Raw genomic sequence first — 24,278 nt, 5'->3', positions numbered from 1 at the left:
ATTACACACGCGACGACGCGTTACACACGTACATTACACACGCGACGACGCGTTACACACGTACATTACACACGCGACGACGCGTTACACACGTACATTACACACGCGACGACGTGTTATACACGCGACGACGCATTACACACGTACATTACACACGCGACGACGCATTACACACATACATTACACACGCGACGACGTGTTACACACGCGACGACGCATTACACACGTACATTAAACACGTGACGACGCATTACTCACGTACATTACAAACGTGACGACGCGTTACACACGTACATTACACACGCGACGACACGTTACACACGTACATTACACACGCGACGACGCGTTACACACGTACATTACACACGCGACGACGCGTTACACACGTACATTACACACGCGACAACGCATTACACACATACATCACACACGCGACGACGCGTTACACACGTACATTACACACGTGACGACGGATTACACACGTACATTACAAAGTGACGACGCGTTACACACGTACATTACACACGCGACGACGCGTTACACACGTACATTACACACGCGACGACGCGTTTCACACGTACATTACACACGCGACGACGCGTTACACACGTACATTACACACGCGACGACGCGTTACACACGTACATTACACACGCGACGACGCGTTACACACGTACATTACACACGCGACGACGCGTTACACACATACATTACACACGCGATGACGCGTTACACACGTACATTACACATGCGACAACGCATTACACACATACATCACACACGCGACGACGCATTACACACATACATTACACACGCGACGACGCATTACACACGTGCGTTACACACATACATTACACACGCGACGACGCGTTACACACGTACATTACACACGCGACGACGCGTTACACACATACATCACACACGCGACGACGCATTACACACATACATTACACACGCGACGACGCATTACACACGTGCGTTACACACATACATTACACACGCGACGACGCGTTACACACGTACATTACACACGCGACGACGCGTTACACACGTGCGTTACACACGTACATTACACACGCGACGACGCGTTACACACGTACATTACACACGCGACGACGCGTTACACACGTACATTACACACGCGACGACGCGTTACACACGTGCGTTACACACGTACATTACACACGCGACGACGCATTACACACATACATCACACACGCGACGACGCGTTACACACGTACATTACACACGTGACGACGCATTACACACGTACATTACAAACGTGACGACGCATTACACACGTACATTACACACGCGACGACGCATTACACACATACATTACACACGCGACGACGTGTTACACACGCGATGACGCATTACACACATACATCACAGACGCGAAGACGCGTTACACACATACATTACACACGCGACGACGCATTACACACATACATCACACACGCGACGACGCGTTACACACGTACATTACACACGCGACGACGCGTTACACACGTACATTACACACGCGACGACGCGTTACACACGTACATTACACACGCGACGACGCGTTACACACATACATTACACACGCGACGACGCATTACACACATACATCACACACGCGACGACGCGTTACACACGTACATTACACACGTACATTACACACGTGACGACGCATTACACACGTACATTAAAAAACGTGACGACGCATTACACACGTACATTACACACGCGACGACGCATTACACACGTACATTACACACGCGACGACGCGTTACACACGTACATTACACACGCGACGACGCGTTACACACGTACATTACACACGCGACGACGCGTTACACACGTGCGTTACACACGTACATTACACACGCGACGACGCATTACACACATACATCACACACGCGACGACGCGTTACACACGTACATTACACACGTGACGACGCATTACACACGTACATTACAAACGTGACGACGCATTACACACGTACATTACACACGCGACGACGCGTTACACACGTACATTACACACGCGACGACGCGTTACACACATACATTACACACGCGACGACGCATTACACACATACATCACACACGCGACGACGCGTTACACACGTACATTACACACGTACATTACACACGTGACGACGCATTACACACGTACATTAAAAAACGTGACGACGCATTACACACGTACATTACACACGCGACGACGCATTACACACGTACATTAAACACGTGACGACGCATTACTCACGTACATTACAAACGTGACGACGCGTTACACACGTACATTACACACGCGACGACACGTTACACACGTACATTACACACGCGACGACGCGTTACACACGTACATTACACACGCGACGACGCGTTACACACGTACATTACACACGCGACAACGCATTACACACATACATCACACACGCGACGACGCGTTACACACGTACATTACACACGTGACGACGGATTACACACGTACATTACAAAGTGACGACGCGTTACACACGTACATTACACACGCGACGACGCGTTACACACGTACATTACACACGCGACGACGCGTTTCACACGTACATTACACACGCGACGACGCGTTACACACGTACATTACACACGCGACGACGCGTTACACACGTACATTACACACGCGACGACGCGTTACACACGTACATTACACACGCGACGACGCGTTACACACATACATTACACACGCGATGACGCGTTACACACGTACATTACACATGCGACAACGCATTACACACATACATCACACACGCGACGACGCATTACACACATACATTACACACGCGACGACGCATTACACACGTGCGTTACACACATACATTACACACGCGACGACGCGTTACACACGTACATTACACACGCGACGACGCGTTACACACATACATCACACACGCGACGACGCATTACACACATACATTACACACGCGACGACGCATTACACACGTGCGTTACACACATACATTACACACGCGACGACGCGTTACACACGTACATTACACACGCGACGACGCGTTACACACGTGCGTTACACACGTACATTACACACGCGACGACGCGTTACACACGTACATTACACACGCGACGACGCGTTACACACGTACATTACACACGCGACGACGCGTTACACACGTGCGTTACACACGTACATTACACACGCGACGACGCATTACACACATACATCACACACGCGACGACGCGTTACACACGTACATTACACACGTGACGACGCATTACACACGTACATTACAAACGTGACGACGCATTACACACGTACATTACACACGCGACGACGCATTACACACATACATTACACACGCGACGACGTGTTACACACGCGATGACGCATTACACACATACATCACAGACGCGAAGACGCGTTACACACATACATTACACACGCGACGACGCATTACACACATACATCACACACGCGACGACGCGTTACACACGTACATTACACACGCGACGACGCGTTACACACGTACATTACACACGCGACGACGCGTTACACACGTACATTACACACGCGACGACGCGTTACACACATACATTACACACGCGACGACGCATTACACACATACATCACACACGCGACGACGCGTTACACACGTACATTACACACGTACATTACACACGTGACGACGCATTACACACGTACATTAAAAAACGTGACGACGCATTACACACGTACATTACACACGCGACGACGCATTACACACGTACATTACACACGCGACGACGCGTTACACACTTACATTACACACGCGACGACGCGTTACACACGTACATTACACACGCGACGACGCGTTACACACGTACATTACACACGCGACGACGCGTTACACACATACATTACACACGCGACGACGTGTTACACACGCGACGACGCGTTACACACGTACATTACACACGCGACGACGCATTACACACATACATTAAACACGTGACGACGCGTTACACACGTACATTACACACGCGACGACGCGTTACACACGTACATTACACACGCGACGACGCGTTACACACGTACATTACACACGCGACGACGCGTTACACACGTACATTACACACGCGACGACGCGTTACACACGTACATTACACACGCGTCGACGCGTTACACACATACATTACACACGCGACGACGTGTTACACAAGCGACGACGCATTACACACGTACATTACACACGCGACGACGCATTACACACATACATTACACACGCGACGACGTGTTACACACGTACATTACACACGCGACGACGCGTTACACACGTACATTACACACGCAACGACGCGTTACACACGTACATTACACACGCGACGACGCGTTACACACGTACATTACACACGCGACGACGCGTTACACACGTACATTACACACGCGACGACGCGTTACACACGTACATTACACACGCGACGACGCGTTACACACGTACATTACACACGCGACGACGCGTTACACACGCGACGACGCATTACACACGTACATTACACACGCGACGACGCGTTACACACATACATTACACACGCGACGACGCGTTACACACGTACATTACACACGCGACGACGCGTTACACACGTACATTACACACGCGACGACGCGTTACACACATACATTACACACGCGACGACGTGTTACACACGTACATTACACACGCGACGACGCGTTACACACGTACATTACACACGCGACGACGCGTTACACACGTACATTACACACGCGACGACGCGTTACACACGTACATTACACACGCGACGACGCGTTACACACGTACATTACACACGCGACGACGCGTTACACACGTACATTACACACGCGACGGCGCGTTACACACGTACATTACACACGCGACGACGCGTTACACACGTACATTACACACGCGACGACGCGTTACACACATACATTACACACGCGACGACGTGTTACACACGCGACGACGCGTTACACACGTACATTACACACGCGACGACGCATTACACACATACATTAAACACGTGACGACGCGTTACACACGTACATTACACACGCGACGACGTGTTACACGAGCGACGACGCATTACACACGTACATTACACACGCAACGACGCATTACACACATACATTACACACGCGACGACGTGTTACACACGTACATTACACACGCGACGACGCGTTACACACATACATTACACACGCGACGACGCGTTACACACGTACATTACACACGCGACGACGCGTTACACACGTACATTACACACGCGACGACGCGTTACACACGTACATTACACACGCGACGACGCGTTACACACGTACATTACACACGCGACGACGCGTTACACACGTACATTACACACGCGACGACGCGTTACACACGTACATTACACACGCGACGACGCGTTACACACATACATTACACACGCGACGACGTGTTACACGAGCGACGACGCATTACACACGTACATTACACACGCGACGACGCATTACACACATACATTACACACGCGACGACGTGTTACACACGTACATTACACACGCGACGACGCGTTACACACGTACATTACACACGCGACGACGCGTTACACACGTACATTACACACGCGACGACGCGTTACACACGTACATTACACACGCGACGACGCGTTACACACGTACATTACACACGCGACGACGCGTTACACACGTACATTACACACGCGACGACGCGTTACACACGTACATTACACACGCGACGACGCGTTACACACGCGACGACGCATTACACACGTACATTACACACGCGACGACGCATTACACACATACATTACACACGCGACGACGCGTTACACACGTACATTACACACGCGACGACGCGTTACACACGTACATTACACACGCGACGACGCGTTACACACATACATTACACACGCGACGACGCGTTACACACGTACATTACACACGCGACGACGCGTTACACACGTACATTACACACGCGACGACGCGTTACACACGTACATTACACACGCGACGACGCGTTACACACGTACATTACACACGCGACGACGCGTTACACACGTACATTACACACGCGACGACGCGTTACACACGTACATTACACACGCGACGGCGCGTTACACACGTACATTACACACGCGACGACGCGTTACACACGTACATTACATACGCGACGACGCATTACACACGTGCGTTACACACATACATTACACACGCGACGACGCGTTACACACATATATTACACACGCGACGACGCGTTACACACGTGCGTTACACACGTACATTACACACGCGACGACGCGTTACACACATACATCACACACGCGACGACGCGTTACACACGTACATTACACACGTACATTACACACGTGACGACGCATTACACACGTACATTACACACACGACAACGCGTTACACACGTACATTACACACGCGACAACGCGTTACACACGTACATTACACACGCGACGACGCGTTACACACGTACATTACACACGCGACGACGCGTTACACACGTACATTACACACGCGACGACGCGTTACACACGTACATTACACACGCGACGACGCGTTTCACACGTACATTACACACGCGACGACGTGTTACACACGTACATTACACACGCGACGACGCGTTACACACGTACATTACACACGCGACGACGCGTTACACACATACATTACACACGCGACGACGCGTTACACACGTACATTACACACGCGACGACGCATTACACACGTACATTACACACGCGACGACGCGTTACACACGTACATTACACACGCGACGGCGCGTTACACACGTACATTACACACGCGACGACGCGTTACACACGTACATTACATACGCGACGACGCATTACACACGTGCGTTACACACATACATTACACACGCGACGACGCGTTACACACATATATTACACACGCGACGACGCGTTACACACGTGCGTTACACACGTACATTACACACGCGACGACGCGTTACACACATACATCACACACGCGACGACGCGTTACACACGTACATTACACACGTACATTACACACGTGAAGACGCATTACACACGTACATTACACACACGACAACGCGTTACACACGTACATTACACACGCGACAACGCGTTACATACGTACATTACACACGCGACGACGCGTTACACACGTACATTACACACGCGACGACGCGTTACACACGTACATTACACACGCGACGACGCGTTACACACGTACATTACACACGCGACGACGCGTTTCACACGTACATTACACACGCGACGACGCGTTACACACGTACATTACACACGCGACGACGCGTTACACACGCGACGACGCATTACACACGTACATTACACACGCGACGACGCATTACACACATACATTACACACGCGACGACGCGTTACACACGTACATTACACACGCGACGACGCGTTACACACGTACATTACACACGCGACGACGCGTTACACACATACATTACACACGCGACGACGCGTTACACACGTACATTACACACGCGACGACGCGTTACACACGTACATTACACACGCGACGACGCGTTACACACGTACATTACACACGCGACGACGCGTTACACACGTACATTACACACGCGACGACGCGTTACACACGTACATTACACACGCGACGGCGCGTTACACACGTACATTACACACGCGACGACGCGTTACACACGTACATTACATACGCGACGACGCATTACACACGTGCGTTACACACATACATTACACACGCGACGACGCGTTACACACATATATTACACACGCGACGACGCGTTACACACGTGCGTTACACACGTACATTACACACGCGACGACGCGTTACACACATACATCACACACGCGACGACGCGTTACACACGTACATTACACACGTACATTACACACGTGACGACGCATTACACACGTACATTACACACACGACAACGCGTTACACACGTACATTACACACGCGACAACGCGTTACACACGTACATTACACACGCGACGACGCGTTACACACGTACATTACACACGCGACGACGCGTTACACACGTACATTACACACGCGACGACGCGTTACACACGTACATTACACACGCGACGACGCGTTTCACACGTACATTACACACGCGACGACGTGTTACACACGTACATTACACACGCGACGACGCGTTACACACGTACATTACACACGCGACGACGCGTTACACACATACATTACACACGCGACGACGCGTTACACACGTACATTACACACGCGACGACGCGTTACACACGTACATTACACACGCGACGACGCGTTACACACGTACATTACACACGCGACGGCGCGTTACACACGTACATTACACACGCGACGACGCGTTACACACGTACATTACATACGCGACGACGCATTACACACGTGCGTTACACACATACATTACACACGCGACGACGCGTTACACACATATATTACACACGCGACGACGCGTTACACACGTGCGTTACACACGTACATTACACACGCGACGACGCGTTACACACATACATCACACACGCGACGACGCGTTACACACGTACATTACACACGTACATTACACACGTGAAGACGCATTACACACGTACATTACACACACGACAACGCGTTACACACGTACATTACACACGCGACAACGCGTTACACACGTACATTACACACGCGACGATGCGTTACACACGTACATTACACACGCGACGACGCGTTACACACGTACATTACACACGCGACGACGCGTTACACACGTACATTACACACGCGACGACGCGTTTCACACGTACATTACACACGCGACGACGTGTTACACACGTACATTACACACGCGACGACGCGTTACACACGTACATTACACACGCGACGACGCGTTACACACATACATTACACACGCGACGACGCGTTACACACGTACATTACACACGCGACGACGCATTACACACGTACATTACACACGCGACGACGCATTACACACATACATTAAACACGTGACGACGCATTACACGTACATTACAAACGTGACGACGCGTTACACACGTATATTACACACGCGACGACGCATTACACACGTACATTACAAACGTGACGACGCATTACACACATACATCACACACGCGACGACGCATTACACACATACATTACACACGCGACGACGCGTTACACACGTACATTACACACGCGACGACGCGTTACACACGTACATTACACACGCAACGACGCTTTACACACGTACATTACACACGCGACGACGCGTTACACACGTACATTACACACGCGACGACGCATTACACACATACATCACACACGCGACGACGCATTACACACATACATTACACACGCGACGACGCGTTACACACGTACATTACACACGCGACGACGCGTTACACACGTACATTACACACGCAACGACGCTTTACACACGTACATTACACACGCGACGACGCGTTACACACGTACATTAGACACGCGACGACGCGTTACACACGTACATTACACACGCGACGACGCATTACACACATACATCACACACGCGACGACGCATTACACACGTACATTACACACGCGACGACGCGTTACACACGTACATTACACACGCGACGACGCGTTACACATGTACATTACACACGCGACGACGCGTTACACGTACATTACACACGCGACGACGCGTTACACACGTACATTACACACGCGACGACGTGTTACACACGCGACGACGCATTACACACATACATCACACACGCGACGACGCGTTACACACATACATTACACACGCGACGACGTGTTACACACGCGACGACGCATTACACACATACATCACACACGCGACGACGCGTTACACACATACATTACACACGCGACGACGCATTACACATACATCACACACGCGACGACGCGTTACACACGTACATTACACACGTACATTACACACGTGACGACGCATTACACACGTACATTAAAAAACGTGACAACGCATTACACACGTACATTACACACGCGACGACGCATTACACACGTACATTACACACGCGACAACGCGTTACACACGTACATTACACACGCGATGACGCGTTACACACGTACATTACACACGCGACGACGCGTTACACACGTACCTTACACACGCGACGACGCGTTACACACATACATTACACACGCGACGACGCGTTTCACACGTACATTACACACGCGACGACGCGTTACACACGTACATTACACACGCGACGACGCGTTACACACGTACATTACACACGCGACGACGCGTTACACACATACATTACACACGCGACGACGTGTTACACACGCGACGACGCGTTACACACGTACATTACACACGCGACGACGCATTACACACGTACATTACACACGCGACGACGCATTACACACGTACATTACACACGCGACGACGCATTACACACGTACATTACACACGCGACGACGCATTACACACGTACATTACACACGCGACGACGCATTACACACGTACATTACAAACGTGACGACGCATTACACACATACATTACACACGCGACGACGCGTTACATACATACATTACACACGCGACGACGCATTACACACGTACATTACACACGCGACGACGCGTTACACACGTACATTACACACGCGACGACGCGTTACACACGTACATTACACACGCGACGACGCGTTACACACGCGACAACGCATTACACACGTACATTACACACGCGACGACGCATTACACACATACATTACACACGCGACGACGCGTTACACACGTATATTACACACGCGACGACGCGTTACACACGTGCGTTACACACGTGCGTTACACACGTACATTACACACGCGACGACGCGTTACACACATACATCACACACGCGACGACGCGTTACACACGTACATTACACACGTACATTACACACGTGACGACGCATTACACACGTACATTACACACGCGACAACGCGTTACACACGTACATTACACACGCGACAACGCGTTACACACGTACATTACACACGCGACGACGCGTTACACACGTACATTACACACGCGACGACGCGTTACACACGTACATTACACACGCGACGACGCGTTACACACATACATTACACACGCGACGACGCGTTTCACACGTACATTACACACGCGACGACGTGTTACACACGTACATTACACACGCGACGACGCATTACACACGTACATTACAAACATACATTACACACGCGACGACGCGTTACATACATACATTACACACGCGACGACGCATTACACATGTACATTACACACGCGACGACGCGTTACACACGTACATTACACACGCGACGACGCGTTACACACGTACATTACACACGCGACGACGCGTTACACACGCGACGACGCATTACACACGTACATTACACACGCGACGACGCATTACACACATACATTACACACGCGACGACGCGTTACACACGTATATTACACACGCGACGACGCGTTACACACGTGCGTTACACACGTACATTACACACGCGACGACGCGTTACACACATACATCACACACGCGACGACGCGTTACACACGTACATTACACACGTACATTACACACGTGACGACGCATTACACACGTACATTACACACGCGACAACGCGTTACACACGTACATTACACACGCGACAACGCGTTACACACGTACATTACACACGCGACGACGCGTTACACACGTACATTACACACGCGACGACGCGTTACACACGTACATTACACACGCGACGACGCGTTACACACATACATTACACACGCGACGACGCATTACACACGTACATCACACACGCGACGACGCATTACACACATACATCACACACGCGACGACGCGTTACACACATACATTACACACGTACATTACACACGCGACGACGCATTACACATACATCACACACGCGACGACGCGTTACACACGTACATTACACACGTACATTACACACGTGACGACGCATTACACACGTACATTAAAAAACGTGACAACGCATTACACACGTACATTACACACGCGACGACGCATTACACACGTACATTACACACGCGACAACGCGTTACACACGTACATTACACACGCGATGACGCGTTACACACGTACATTACACACGCGACGACGCGTTACACACGTACCTTACACACGCGACGACGCGTTACACACATACATTACACACGCGACGACGCGTTTCACACGTACATTAAACACGCGACGACGCGTTACACACGTACATTACACACGCGACGACGCGTTACACACGTACATTACACACGCGACGACGCGTTACACACGTACATTACACACGCGACGACGCGTTACACACGTACATTACACACGCGACGACGCGTTACACACGTACATTACACACGCGACGACGCGTTACACACATACATTACACACGCGACGACGCGTTTCACACGTACATTACACACGCGACGACGTGTTACACACGTACATTACACACGCGACGACGCATTACACACGTACATTACAAACATACATTACACACGCGACGACGCGTTACATACATACATTACACACGCGACGACGCATTACACATGTACATTACACACGCGACGACGCGTTACACACGTACATTACACACGCGACGACGCGTTACACACGTACATTACACACGCGACGACGCGTTACACACGCGACGACGCATTACACACGTACATTACACACGCGACGACGCATTACACACATACATTACACACGCGACGACGCGTTACACACGTATATTACACACGCGACGACGCGTTACACACGTGCGTTACACACGTACATTACACACGCGACGACGCGTTACACACATACATCACACACGCGACGACGCGTTACACACGTACATTACACACGTACATTACACACGTGACGACGCATTACACACGTACATTACACACGCGACAACGCGTTACACACGTACATTACACACGCGACAACGCGTTACACACGTACATTACACACGCGACGACGCGTTACACACGTACATTACACACGCGACGACGCGTTACACACGTACATTACACACGCGACGACGCGTTACACACATACATTACACACGCGACGACGCATTACACACGTACATCACACACGCGACGACGCGTTACACACATACATTACACACGCGACGACGTGTTACACACGCGACGACGCATTACACACATACATCACACACGCGACGACGCGTTACACACATACATTACACACGTACATTACACACGCGACGACGCATTACACATACATCACACACGCGACGACGCGTTACACACGTACATTACACACGTACATTACACACGTGACGACGCATTACACACGTACATTAAAAAACGTGACAACGCATTACACACGTACATTACACACGCGACGACGCATTACACACGTACATTACACACGCGACAACGCGTTACACACGTACATTACACACGCGATAACTCGTTACACACGTACATTACACACGCGACGACGCGTTACACACGTACCTTACACACGCGACGACGCGTTACACACATACATTACACACGCGACGACGCGTTTCACACGTACATTAAACACGCGACGACGCGTTACACACGTACATTACACACGCGACGACGCGTTACACACGTACATTAGACACGCGACGACGCGTTACACACATACATTACACACGCGACGACGTGTTACACACGCGACGACGCGTTACACACGTACATTACACACGCGACGACGCATTACACACGTACATTACACACGCGACGACGCATTACACACGTACATTACACACGCGACGACGCATTACACACGTACATTACACACGCGACGACGCATTACACACGTACATTACAAACGTGACGACGCATTACACACATACATTACACACGCGACGACGCGTTACATACATACATTACACACGCGACGACGCATTACACACGTACATTACACACGCGACGACGCGTTACACACGTACATTACACACGCGACGACGCGTTACACACGTACATTACACACGCGACGACGCGTTACACACGCGACGACGCATTACACACGTACATTACACACGCGACGACGCATTACACACATACATTACACACGCGACGACGCGTTACACACGTATATTACACACGCGACGACGCGTTACACACGTGCGTTACACACGTACATTACACACGCGACGACGCGTTACACACATACATCACACACGCGACGACGCGTTACACACGTACATTACACACGTGACGACGCATTACACACGTACATTACACACGCGACAACGCGTTACACACGTACATTACACACGCGACAACGCGTTACACACGTACATTACACACGCGACGACGCGTTACACACGTACATTACACACGCGACGACGCGTTACACACGTACATTACACACGCGACGACGCGTTACACACATACATTACACACGCGACGACGCGTTTCACACGTACATTACACACGCGACGACGTGTTACACACGTACATTACACACGCGACGACGTGTTACACACGCGACGACGCGTTACACACGTACATCACGCACGCGACGACGCATTACACACGTACATTACACACGCGACGACGCGTTACACGCGTACATTACACACGCGACGACGCGTTACACACGTACATTACACACGCGACGACGCGTTACACGTACATTACACACGCGACGACGCGTTACACACGTACATTACACACGCGACGACGTGTTACACACGCGACGACGCATTACACACATACATCACACACGCGACGACGCGTTACACACATACATTACACACGCGACGACGTGTTACACACGCGACGACGCATTACACACATACATCACACACGCGACGACGCGTTACACACATACATTACACACGCGACGACGCATTACACATACATCACACACGCGACGACGCGTTACACACGTACATTACACACGTACATTACACACGTGACGACGCATTACACACGTACATTAAAAAACGTGACAACGCATTACACACGTACATTACACACGCGACGACGCATTACACACGTACATTACACACGCGACAACGCGTTACACACGTACATTACACACGCGACGACGCGTTACACACGTACATTACACACGCGACGACGCGTTACACACGTACCTTACACACGCGACGACGCGTTACACACATACATTACACACGCGACGACGCGTTTCACACGTACATTACACACGCGACGACGCGTTACACACGTACATTACACACGCGACGAGGCGTTACACACGTACATTACACACGCGCCGACGCGTTACACACATACATTACACACGCGACGACGTGTTACACACGCGACGACGCGTTACACACGTACATTACACACGCGACGACGCATTACACACGTACATTACACACGCGACGACGCATTACACACGTACATTACACACGCGACGACGTGTTACACACGCGACGACGCGTTACACACGTACATTACACACGCGACGACGCATTACACACGTACATTACACACGCGACGACGCATTACACACGTACATTACACACGCGACGACGCATTACACACGTACATTACACACGCGACGACGCATTACACACGTACATTACAAACGTGACGACGCATTACACACATACATTACACACGCGACGACGCGTTACATACATACATTACACACGCGACGACGCATTACACACGTACATTACACACGCGACGACGCGTTACACACGTACATTACACACGCGACGACGCGTTACACACGTACATTACACACGCGACGACGCGTTACACACGCGACGACGCATTACACACGTACATTACACACGCGACGACGCATTACACACATACATTACACACGCGACGACGCGTTACACACGTATATTACACACGCGACGACGCGTTACACACATACATCACACACGCGACGACGCGTTACACACGTACATTACACACGTACATTACACACGTGACGACGCATTACACACGTACATTACACACGCGACAACGCGTTACACACGTACATTACACACGCGACAACGCGTTACACACGTACATTACACACGCGACGACGCGTTACACACGTACATTACACACGCGACGACGCGTTACACACGTACATTACACACGCGACGACGCGTTACACACGTACATTACACACGCGACGACGCGTTTCACACGTACATTACACACGCGACGACGTGTTACACACGTACATTACACACGCGACGACGTGTTACACACGCGACGACGCGTTACACACGTACATCACGCACGCGACGACGCATTACACACGTACATTACACACGCGACGACGCGTTACACGCGTACATTACACACGCGACGACGCGTTACACACGTACATTACACACGCGACGACGCGTTACACGTACATTACACACGCGACGACGCGTTACACACGTACATTACACACGTGACGACGTGTTACACACGCGACGACGCATTACACACATACATCACACACGCGACGACGCGTTACACACATACATTACACACGCGACGACGTGTTACACACGCGACGACGCATTACACACATACATCACACACGCGACGACGCGTTACACACATACATTACACACGCGACGACGCATTACACATACATCACACACGCGACGACGCGTTACACACGTACATTACACACGTACATTACACACGTGACGACGCATTACACACGTACATTAAAAAACGTGACAACGCATTACACACGTACATTACACACGCGACGACGCATTACACACGTACATTACACACGCGACAACGCGTTACACACGTACATTACACACGCGACGACGCGTTACACACGTACATTACACACGCGACGACGCGTTACACACGTACCTTACACACGCGACGACGCGTTACACACATACATTACACACGCGACGACGCGTTTCACACGTACATTACACACGCGACGACGCGTTACACACGTACATTACACACGCGACGACGCGTTACACACGTACATTACACACGCGCCGACGCGTTACACACATACATTACACACGCGACGAAGTGTTACACACGCGACGACGCGTTACACACGTATATTACACACGCGACGACGCGTTACACACGTGCGTTACACACATACATTACACACGCGACGACGCGTTACACACATACATCACACACGCGACGACGCGTTACACACGTACATTACACACGTACATTACACACGTGACGACGCATTACACACGTACATTACACACGCGACAACGCGTTACACACGTACATTACACACGCGACAACGCGTTACACACGTACATTACACACGCGACGACGCGTTACACACGTACATTACACACGCGACGACGCGTTACACACGTACATTACACACGCGACGACGCGTTACACACATACATTACACCCGCGACGACGCGTTTCACACGTACATTACACACGCGACGACGTGTTACACACGTACATTACACACGCGACGACGTGTTACACACGCGACGACGCGTTACACACGTACATTACAAACGTGACGACGCGTTACACACGTACATTACACACGCGACGACGCATTACACACGTACATTACAAACGTGACGACGCATTACACACATACATCACACACGCGACGACGCATTACACACATACATTACACACGCGACGACGCGTTACACACGTACATTACACACGCGACGACGCGTTACACACGTACATTACACACGCGACAACGCATTACACACATACATCACACACGCGACGACGCATTACACACATACATTACACACGCGACGACGCGTTACACACGTACATTACACACGCGACGACGCGTTACACACGTACATTACACACGCGACGACGCGTTACACACGTACATTACACACGCGACGACGCGTTACACACGTACATTACACACGCGACGACGTGTTACACACGCGACGACGCATTACACACATACATCACACACGCGACGACGCGTTACACACGTACATTACACACGCGACGACGTGTTACACACGTACATTACACACGCGACGACGTGTTACACACGCGACGACGCGTTACACACGTACATTACACACGCGACGACGCATTACACACGTACATTACACACGCGACGACGCATTACACACATACATTAAACACGTGACGACGCATTACACACGTACATTACAAACGTGACGACGCGTTACACACGTACATTACACACGCGACGACGCATTACACACGTACATTACAAACGTGACGACGCATTACACACATACATCACACACGCGACGACGCATTACACACATACATTACACACGCGACGACGCGTTACACACGTACATTACACACGCGACGACGCGTTACACACGTACATTACACACGCAACGACGCTTTACACACGTACATTACACACGCGACGACGCGTTACACACGTACATTACACACGCGACAACGCATTACACACATACATCACACACGCGATGACGCATTACACACATATATTACACACGCGACGACGCGTTACACACGTACATTACACACGCGACGACGCGTTACACACGTACATTACACACGCGACGACGCGTTACACACGTACATTACACACGCGACGACGCGTTACACGTACATTACACACGCGACGACGCGTTACACACGTACATTACACACGCGACGACGCATTACACACGTACATTACACACGCGACGACGTGTTACACACGCGACGACGCATTACACACATACATCACACACGCGACGACGCGTTACACACGTACATTACACACGTACATTACACACGTGACGACGCATTACACACGTACATTACACACGCGACAACGCGTTACACACGTACATTACACATGCGACGACGCGTTACACACGTACATTACACACGCGACAACGCGTTACACACATACATTACACACGCGACGACGCGTTTCACACGTACATTACACACGCGACGACGCGTTACACACGTACATTACACACGCGACGACGCGTTACACACATACATTACACACGCGACGACGCGTTACACACGTACATTACACACGCGACGACGCATTACACACGTACATTACACACGCGACGACGCGTTACACACGTACATTACACACGCGACGACGCATTACACACGTACATTACAAACGTGACGACGCATTACACACATACATTACACACGCGACGACGCGTTACATACATTACACACGCGACGACGCGTTACACACGTACATTACACACGCGACGACGCGTTACACACGTACATTACAAACGTGACGACGCATTACACACATACATTACACACGCGACGACGCATTACACACATACATCACACACGCGACGACGCATTACACACATACATTACACACGCGACGACGCGTTACACACGTACATTACACGCGACGACGCGTTACACACGTACATTACACACGCGACGACGCGTTACACACGTACATTACACACGCGACGACGCGTTACACACGTACATTACACGCGACGACGCGTTACACACGTACATTACACACGCGACGACGCGTTACACACGTACATTACACACGCGACGATGCGTTACACACGCGACGACGCATTACACACATACATCACACACGCGACGACGCGTTACACACATACATTACACACGCGACGACGTGTTACACACGCGACGACGCATTACACACATACATCACACACGCGACGACGCGTTACACACATACATTACACACGCGACGACGCATTACACATACATCACACACGCGACGACGCGTTACACACGTACATTACACACGTGACGACGCATTACACACGTACATTAAAAAACGTGACAACGCATTACACACGTACATTACACACGCGACGACGCATTACACACGTACATTACACACGCGACAACGCATTACACACGTACCTTACACACGCGACGACGCGTTACACACATACATTACACACGCGACGACGCGTTACACACGTACCTTACACACGCGACGACGCGTTACACACATACATTACACACGCGACGACGCGTTACACACATACATTACACACGCGACGACGCGTTTCACACGTACATTACACACGCGACGACGCGTTACACACGTACATTACACACGCGACGACGCGTTTCACACATACATTACACACGCGACGACGCGTTACACACGTACCTTACACACGCGACGACGCGTTACACACATACATTACACACGCGACGACGCGTTACACACATACATTACACACGCGACGACGCGTTTCACACGTACATTACACACGCGACGACGCGTTACACACGTACCTTACACACGCGACGACGCGTTACACACATACATTACACACGCGACGGCGCGTTTCACACGTACATTACACACGCGACGACGCGTTACACACGTACATTACACACGCGACGACGCGTTACACACATACATTACACACGCGACGACGTGTTACACACGCGACGACGCGTTACACACGCGACGACGCATTACACACGTACATTACACACGCGACGACGCATTACACACATACATTACACACGCGACGACGCGTTACACACGTATATTACACACGCGACGACGCGTTACACACGTGCGTTACACACGTACATTACACACGCGACGACGCGTTACACACATACATCACACACGCGACGACGCATTACACACGTACATTACACACGTGACGACGCATTACACACGTACATTACACACGCGACAACGCGTTACACACGTACATTACACACGCGACAACGCGTTACACACGTACATTACACACGCGACGACGCGTTACACACGTACATTACACACGCGACGACGCGTTACACACGTACATTACACACGCGACGACGCGTTACACACGTACATTACACACGCGACGACGCGTTTCACACGTACATTACACACGCGACGACGTGTTACACACGTACATTACACACGCGACGACGTGTTACACACGCGACGACGCGTTACACACGTACATTACACACGCGACGACGCATTACACACGTACATTACACACGCGACGACGCGTTACACGCGTACATTAAACACGTGACGACGCATTACACACGTACATTACAAACGTGACGACGCGTTACACACGTACATTACACACGCGACGACGCATTACACACGTACATTACAAACGTGACGACGCATTACACACATACATCACACACGCGACGACGCGTTACACACGTACATTACACACGCAACGACGCTTTACACACGTACATTACACACGCGACGACGCGTTACACACGTACATTACACACGCGACAACGCATTACACACATACATCACACACGCGATGACGCATTACACACATACATTACACACGCGACGACGCGTTACACACGTACATTACACACGCGACGACGCGTTACACACGTACATTACACACGCGACGACGCGTTACACACGTACATTACACACGCGACGACGCGTTACACGTACATTACACACGCGACGACGCGTTACACACGTACATTACACACGCGACGACGCATTACACACGTACATTACACACGCGACGACGTGTTACACACGCGACGACGCATTACACACATACATCACACACGCGACGACGCGTTACACACGTACATTACACACGTACATTACACACGCGACGACGCATTACACACGTACATTACACACGCGACAACGCGTTACACACGTACATTACACACGCGACGACGCGTTACACACGTACATTACACACGCGACGACGCGTTACACACGTACCTTACACACGCGACAACGCGTTACACACGTACATTACACACGCGACGACGCGTTACACACGTACATTACACACGCGACGACGCGTTACACACATACATTACACACGCGACGACGCGTTACACACGTACATTACACACGCGACGACGCATTACACACGTACATTACACACGCGACGACGCATTACACACGTACATTACACACGCGACGACGCATTACACACGTACATTACAAACGTGACGACGCATTACACACATACATTACACACGCGACGACGCATTACACACGTACATTACACACGCGACGACGCATTACACACGTACATTACAAACGTGACGACGCATTACACACATACATTACACACGCGACGACGCATTACACACATACATTAAACACGTGACGACGCATTACACACGTACATTACACATGCGACGACGCATTACACACATACATTACACACGTGACGACGCATTACACACGTACATTACAAACGTGACGACGCGTTACACACGTACATTACACACGTGACGACGCATTACACACGTACATTACACACGCGACGACGCGTTACACACGTACATTACACACGCGACGACGCGTTACACACGTACATTACACACGTACATTACACACGCGACGACGCATTACACACATACATTAAACACGTGACGACGCATTACACACATACATTAAACACGTGACGACGCATTACACACGTACATTACAAACGTGACGACGCGTTACACACGTACATTACACACGCGACGACGCGTTACACACGTACATTACACACGCGACGACGCGTTACACACGTACCTTACACACGCGACGACGCATTACACACATACATTAAACACGTGACGACGCATTACACACGTACATTACACACGTGACGACGCGTTACACACGTACATTACACACGCGACGACGCGTTACACACGTACCTTACACACGTGACGACGCATTACACACATACATTAAACACGTGACGACGCATTACACACATACATTAAACACGTGACGACGCATTACACACATACATTAAACACGTGACGACGCATTACACACATACATTAAACACGTGACGACGCATTACACACGTACATTACAAACGTGACGACGCGTTACACACGTACATTACACACGCGACGACGCGTTACACACGTACATTACACACGCGACGACGCATTACACACGTACATTACACACGCGACGACGCGTTACACACGTACATTACACACGCGACGACGCATTACACACGTACATTACACACGCGACGACGCATTACACACATACATTACACACGTACATTACACACGTACATTACACGTACATTACACACGTACATTACACACGTGACGAGCAGACTGACCTGTTGGATGTCGTGGTGAAGTGTGTCCGGGTTTTCGTTCAGCTCCAGTCGGGCCTTTTCCGTGGCCTCGGAGCTCAGACCCGAGTGAGGTTTACTCATTTTCAACAGCGTCCAGATGTTCCAAACGTCCAGATGTTTCAAACGTCCAGATGTTTCAAACGTCCAGATGTTTCAAACGTCCAGATGTTCCAAACGTCCAGATGTTCCAAACGTCCAGATGTTCCAAACGTCCAGATGTTTCAAACGTCCAGATGTTCCAAACGTCCAGATGTTCCAAACGTCCAGATGTTTCAAACGTCCAGATGTTTCAAACGTCCAGATGTTTCAAACGTCCAGATGTTCCAAACCACTTGAGTACAATCCAGACGTGTGATATCGTTCCTGAACGCTTTAACGTGAGCGAGAGGCTTTGAAGACAATCGTGGGTTTCTTCTGGAAGTTTCTACAGTTTTGTGTCAGGAACATTCAGAATTTAGAAATCCATTCAGATTTGTGGATTTTTACAGATTTTACAGCATCATTTCTACATCGTTTTTGATACATTCATAAAGTTTGTGTCGTTGAGTTCAAAGACGGAAGAGTCGCTCTGAAGCTTTCTGAAAACAGAAGAAGAAACAAGTTAGACCTGGTTTAGTCCTGGTTTAGTCCTGGTCTAGACCCGGTTTAGTCCTGGTTTGGATCCGGTTTAGTCCTGGTTTAGTCCCGGTTTAGTCCCGGTTTAGTCCCGGTTTAGTCCTGCTTTAGACCTGGTTTAGACCTGGTTCAGACTTAGTTTAGTCTTGGTTTAGTCCTGGTTTAGACTTGGTTTAGATCTGGTTTGGACCTGGTTTAGTCCCGGTTTAGACCCGGTTTAGTCCCGAGTTAGTCCTGGTTTAGTCCTGGTTTAGTCCTGGTTTAGACCTGGTTTGGACCTGGTTTAGTCTTGGTTTGGACCTGGTTTAGTCCTGGTTTAGACCCGGTTTAGTCCCGAGTTAGTCCCGGGTTAGACCCGGTTTAGTCCTGGTTTAGACCTGGTTTAGTCCTGGTTTAGACCTGGTTTAGTCTTGGTTTGGACCTGGTTTAGTCCTGGTTTAGACCTGGTTTAGACTTGGTTTAGTCCTGGTTTTGACCCGGGTTTGACCCGGGTTTGACCCGGTTTTGACCCGGGCTAGACCCGGTTTAGACCCGGTTTAGTCCCGGTTTAGATCCGGTTTAGATCCGGTTTAGTCCCGGTTTTGACCCGGTTTAGACCTGGTTTGGACCTGGTTTAGACCTGG

General features: G+C 50.3%; 1 protein-coding gene across 1 annotated transcript in view; it reads right to left on the bottom strand.

Moving 5' to 3' along the window:
- The window catches only part of clvs2 (clavesin 2), a 112,810-nt gene extending 89,671 nt beyond the window's left edge, over positions 1–23,139 (bottom strand). The window contains exon 1 of the mRNA XM_072451252.1: positions 23,023–23,139. Within this exon, the coding sequence (XP_072307353.1) occupies positions 23,023–23,121 (99 nt within the window). The 5' untranslated portion in view covers positions 23,122–23,139. The remainder of the gene's footprint in view (positions 1–23,022) is intronic.
- Positions 23,140–24,278: the final 1,139 nt, after the last annotated feature.

Source organism: Eucyclogobius newberryi, unplaced genomic scaffold, assembly GCF_026437365.1.
Source record: "Eucyclogobius newberryi isolate DKJ021-1_F unplaced genomic scaffold, fEucNew1.0.hap1 SCAF_18, whole genome shotgun sequence".
NCBI lineage: Eukaryota > Metazoa > Chordata > Actinopteri > Gobiiformes > Gobiidae > Eucyclogobius > Eucyclogobius newberryi.
Note: the sequence above shows the minus strand (reverse complement) of the source record. Positions and strands in the feature narration are given on the sequence as shown.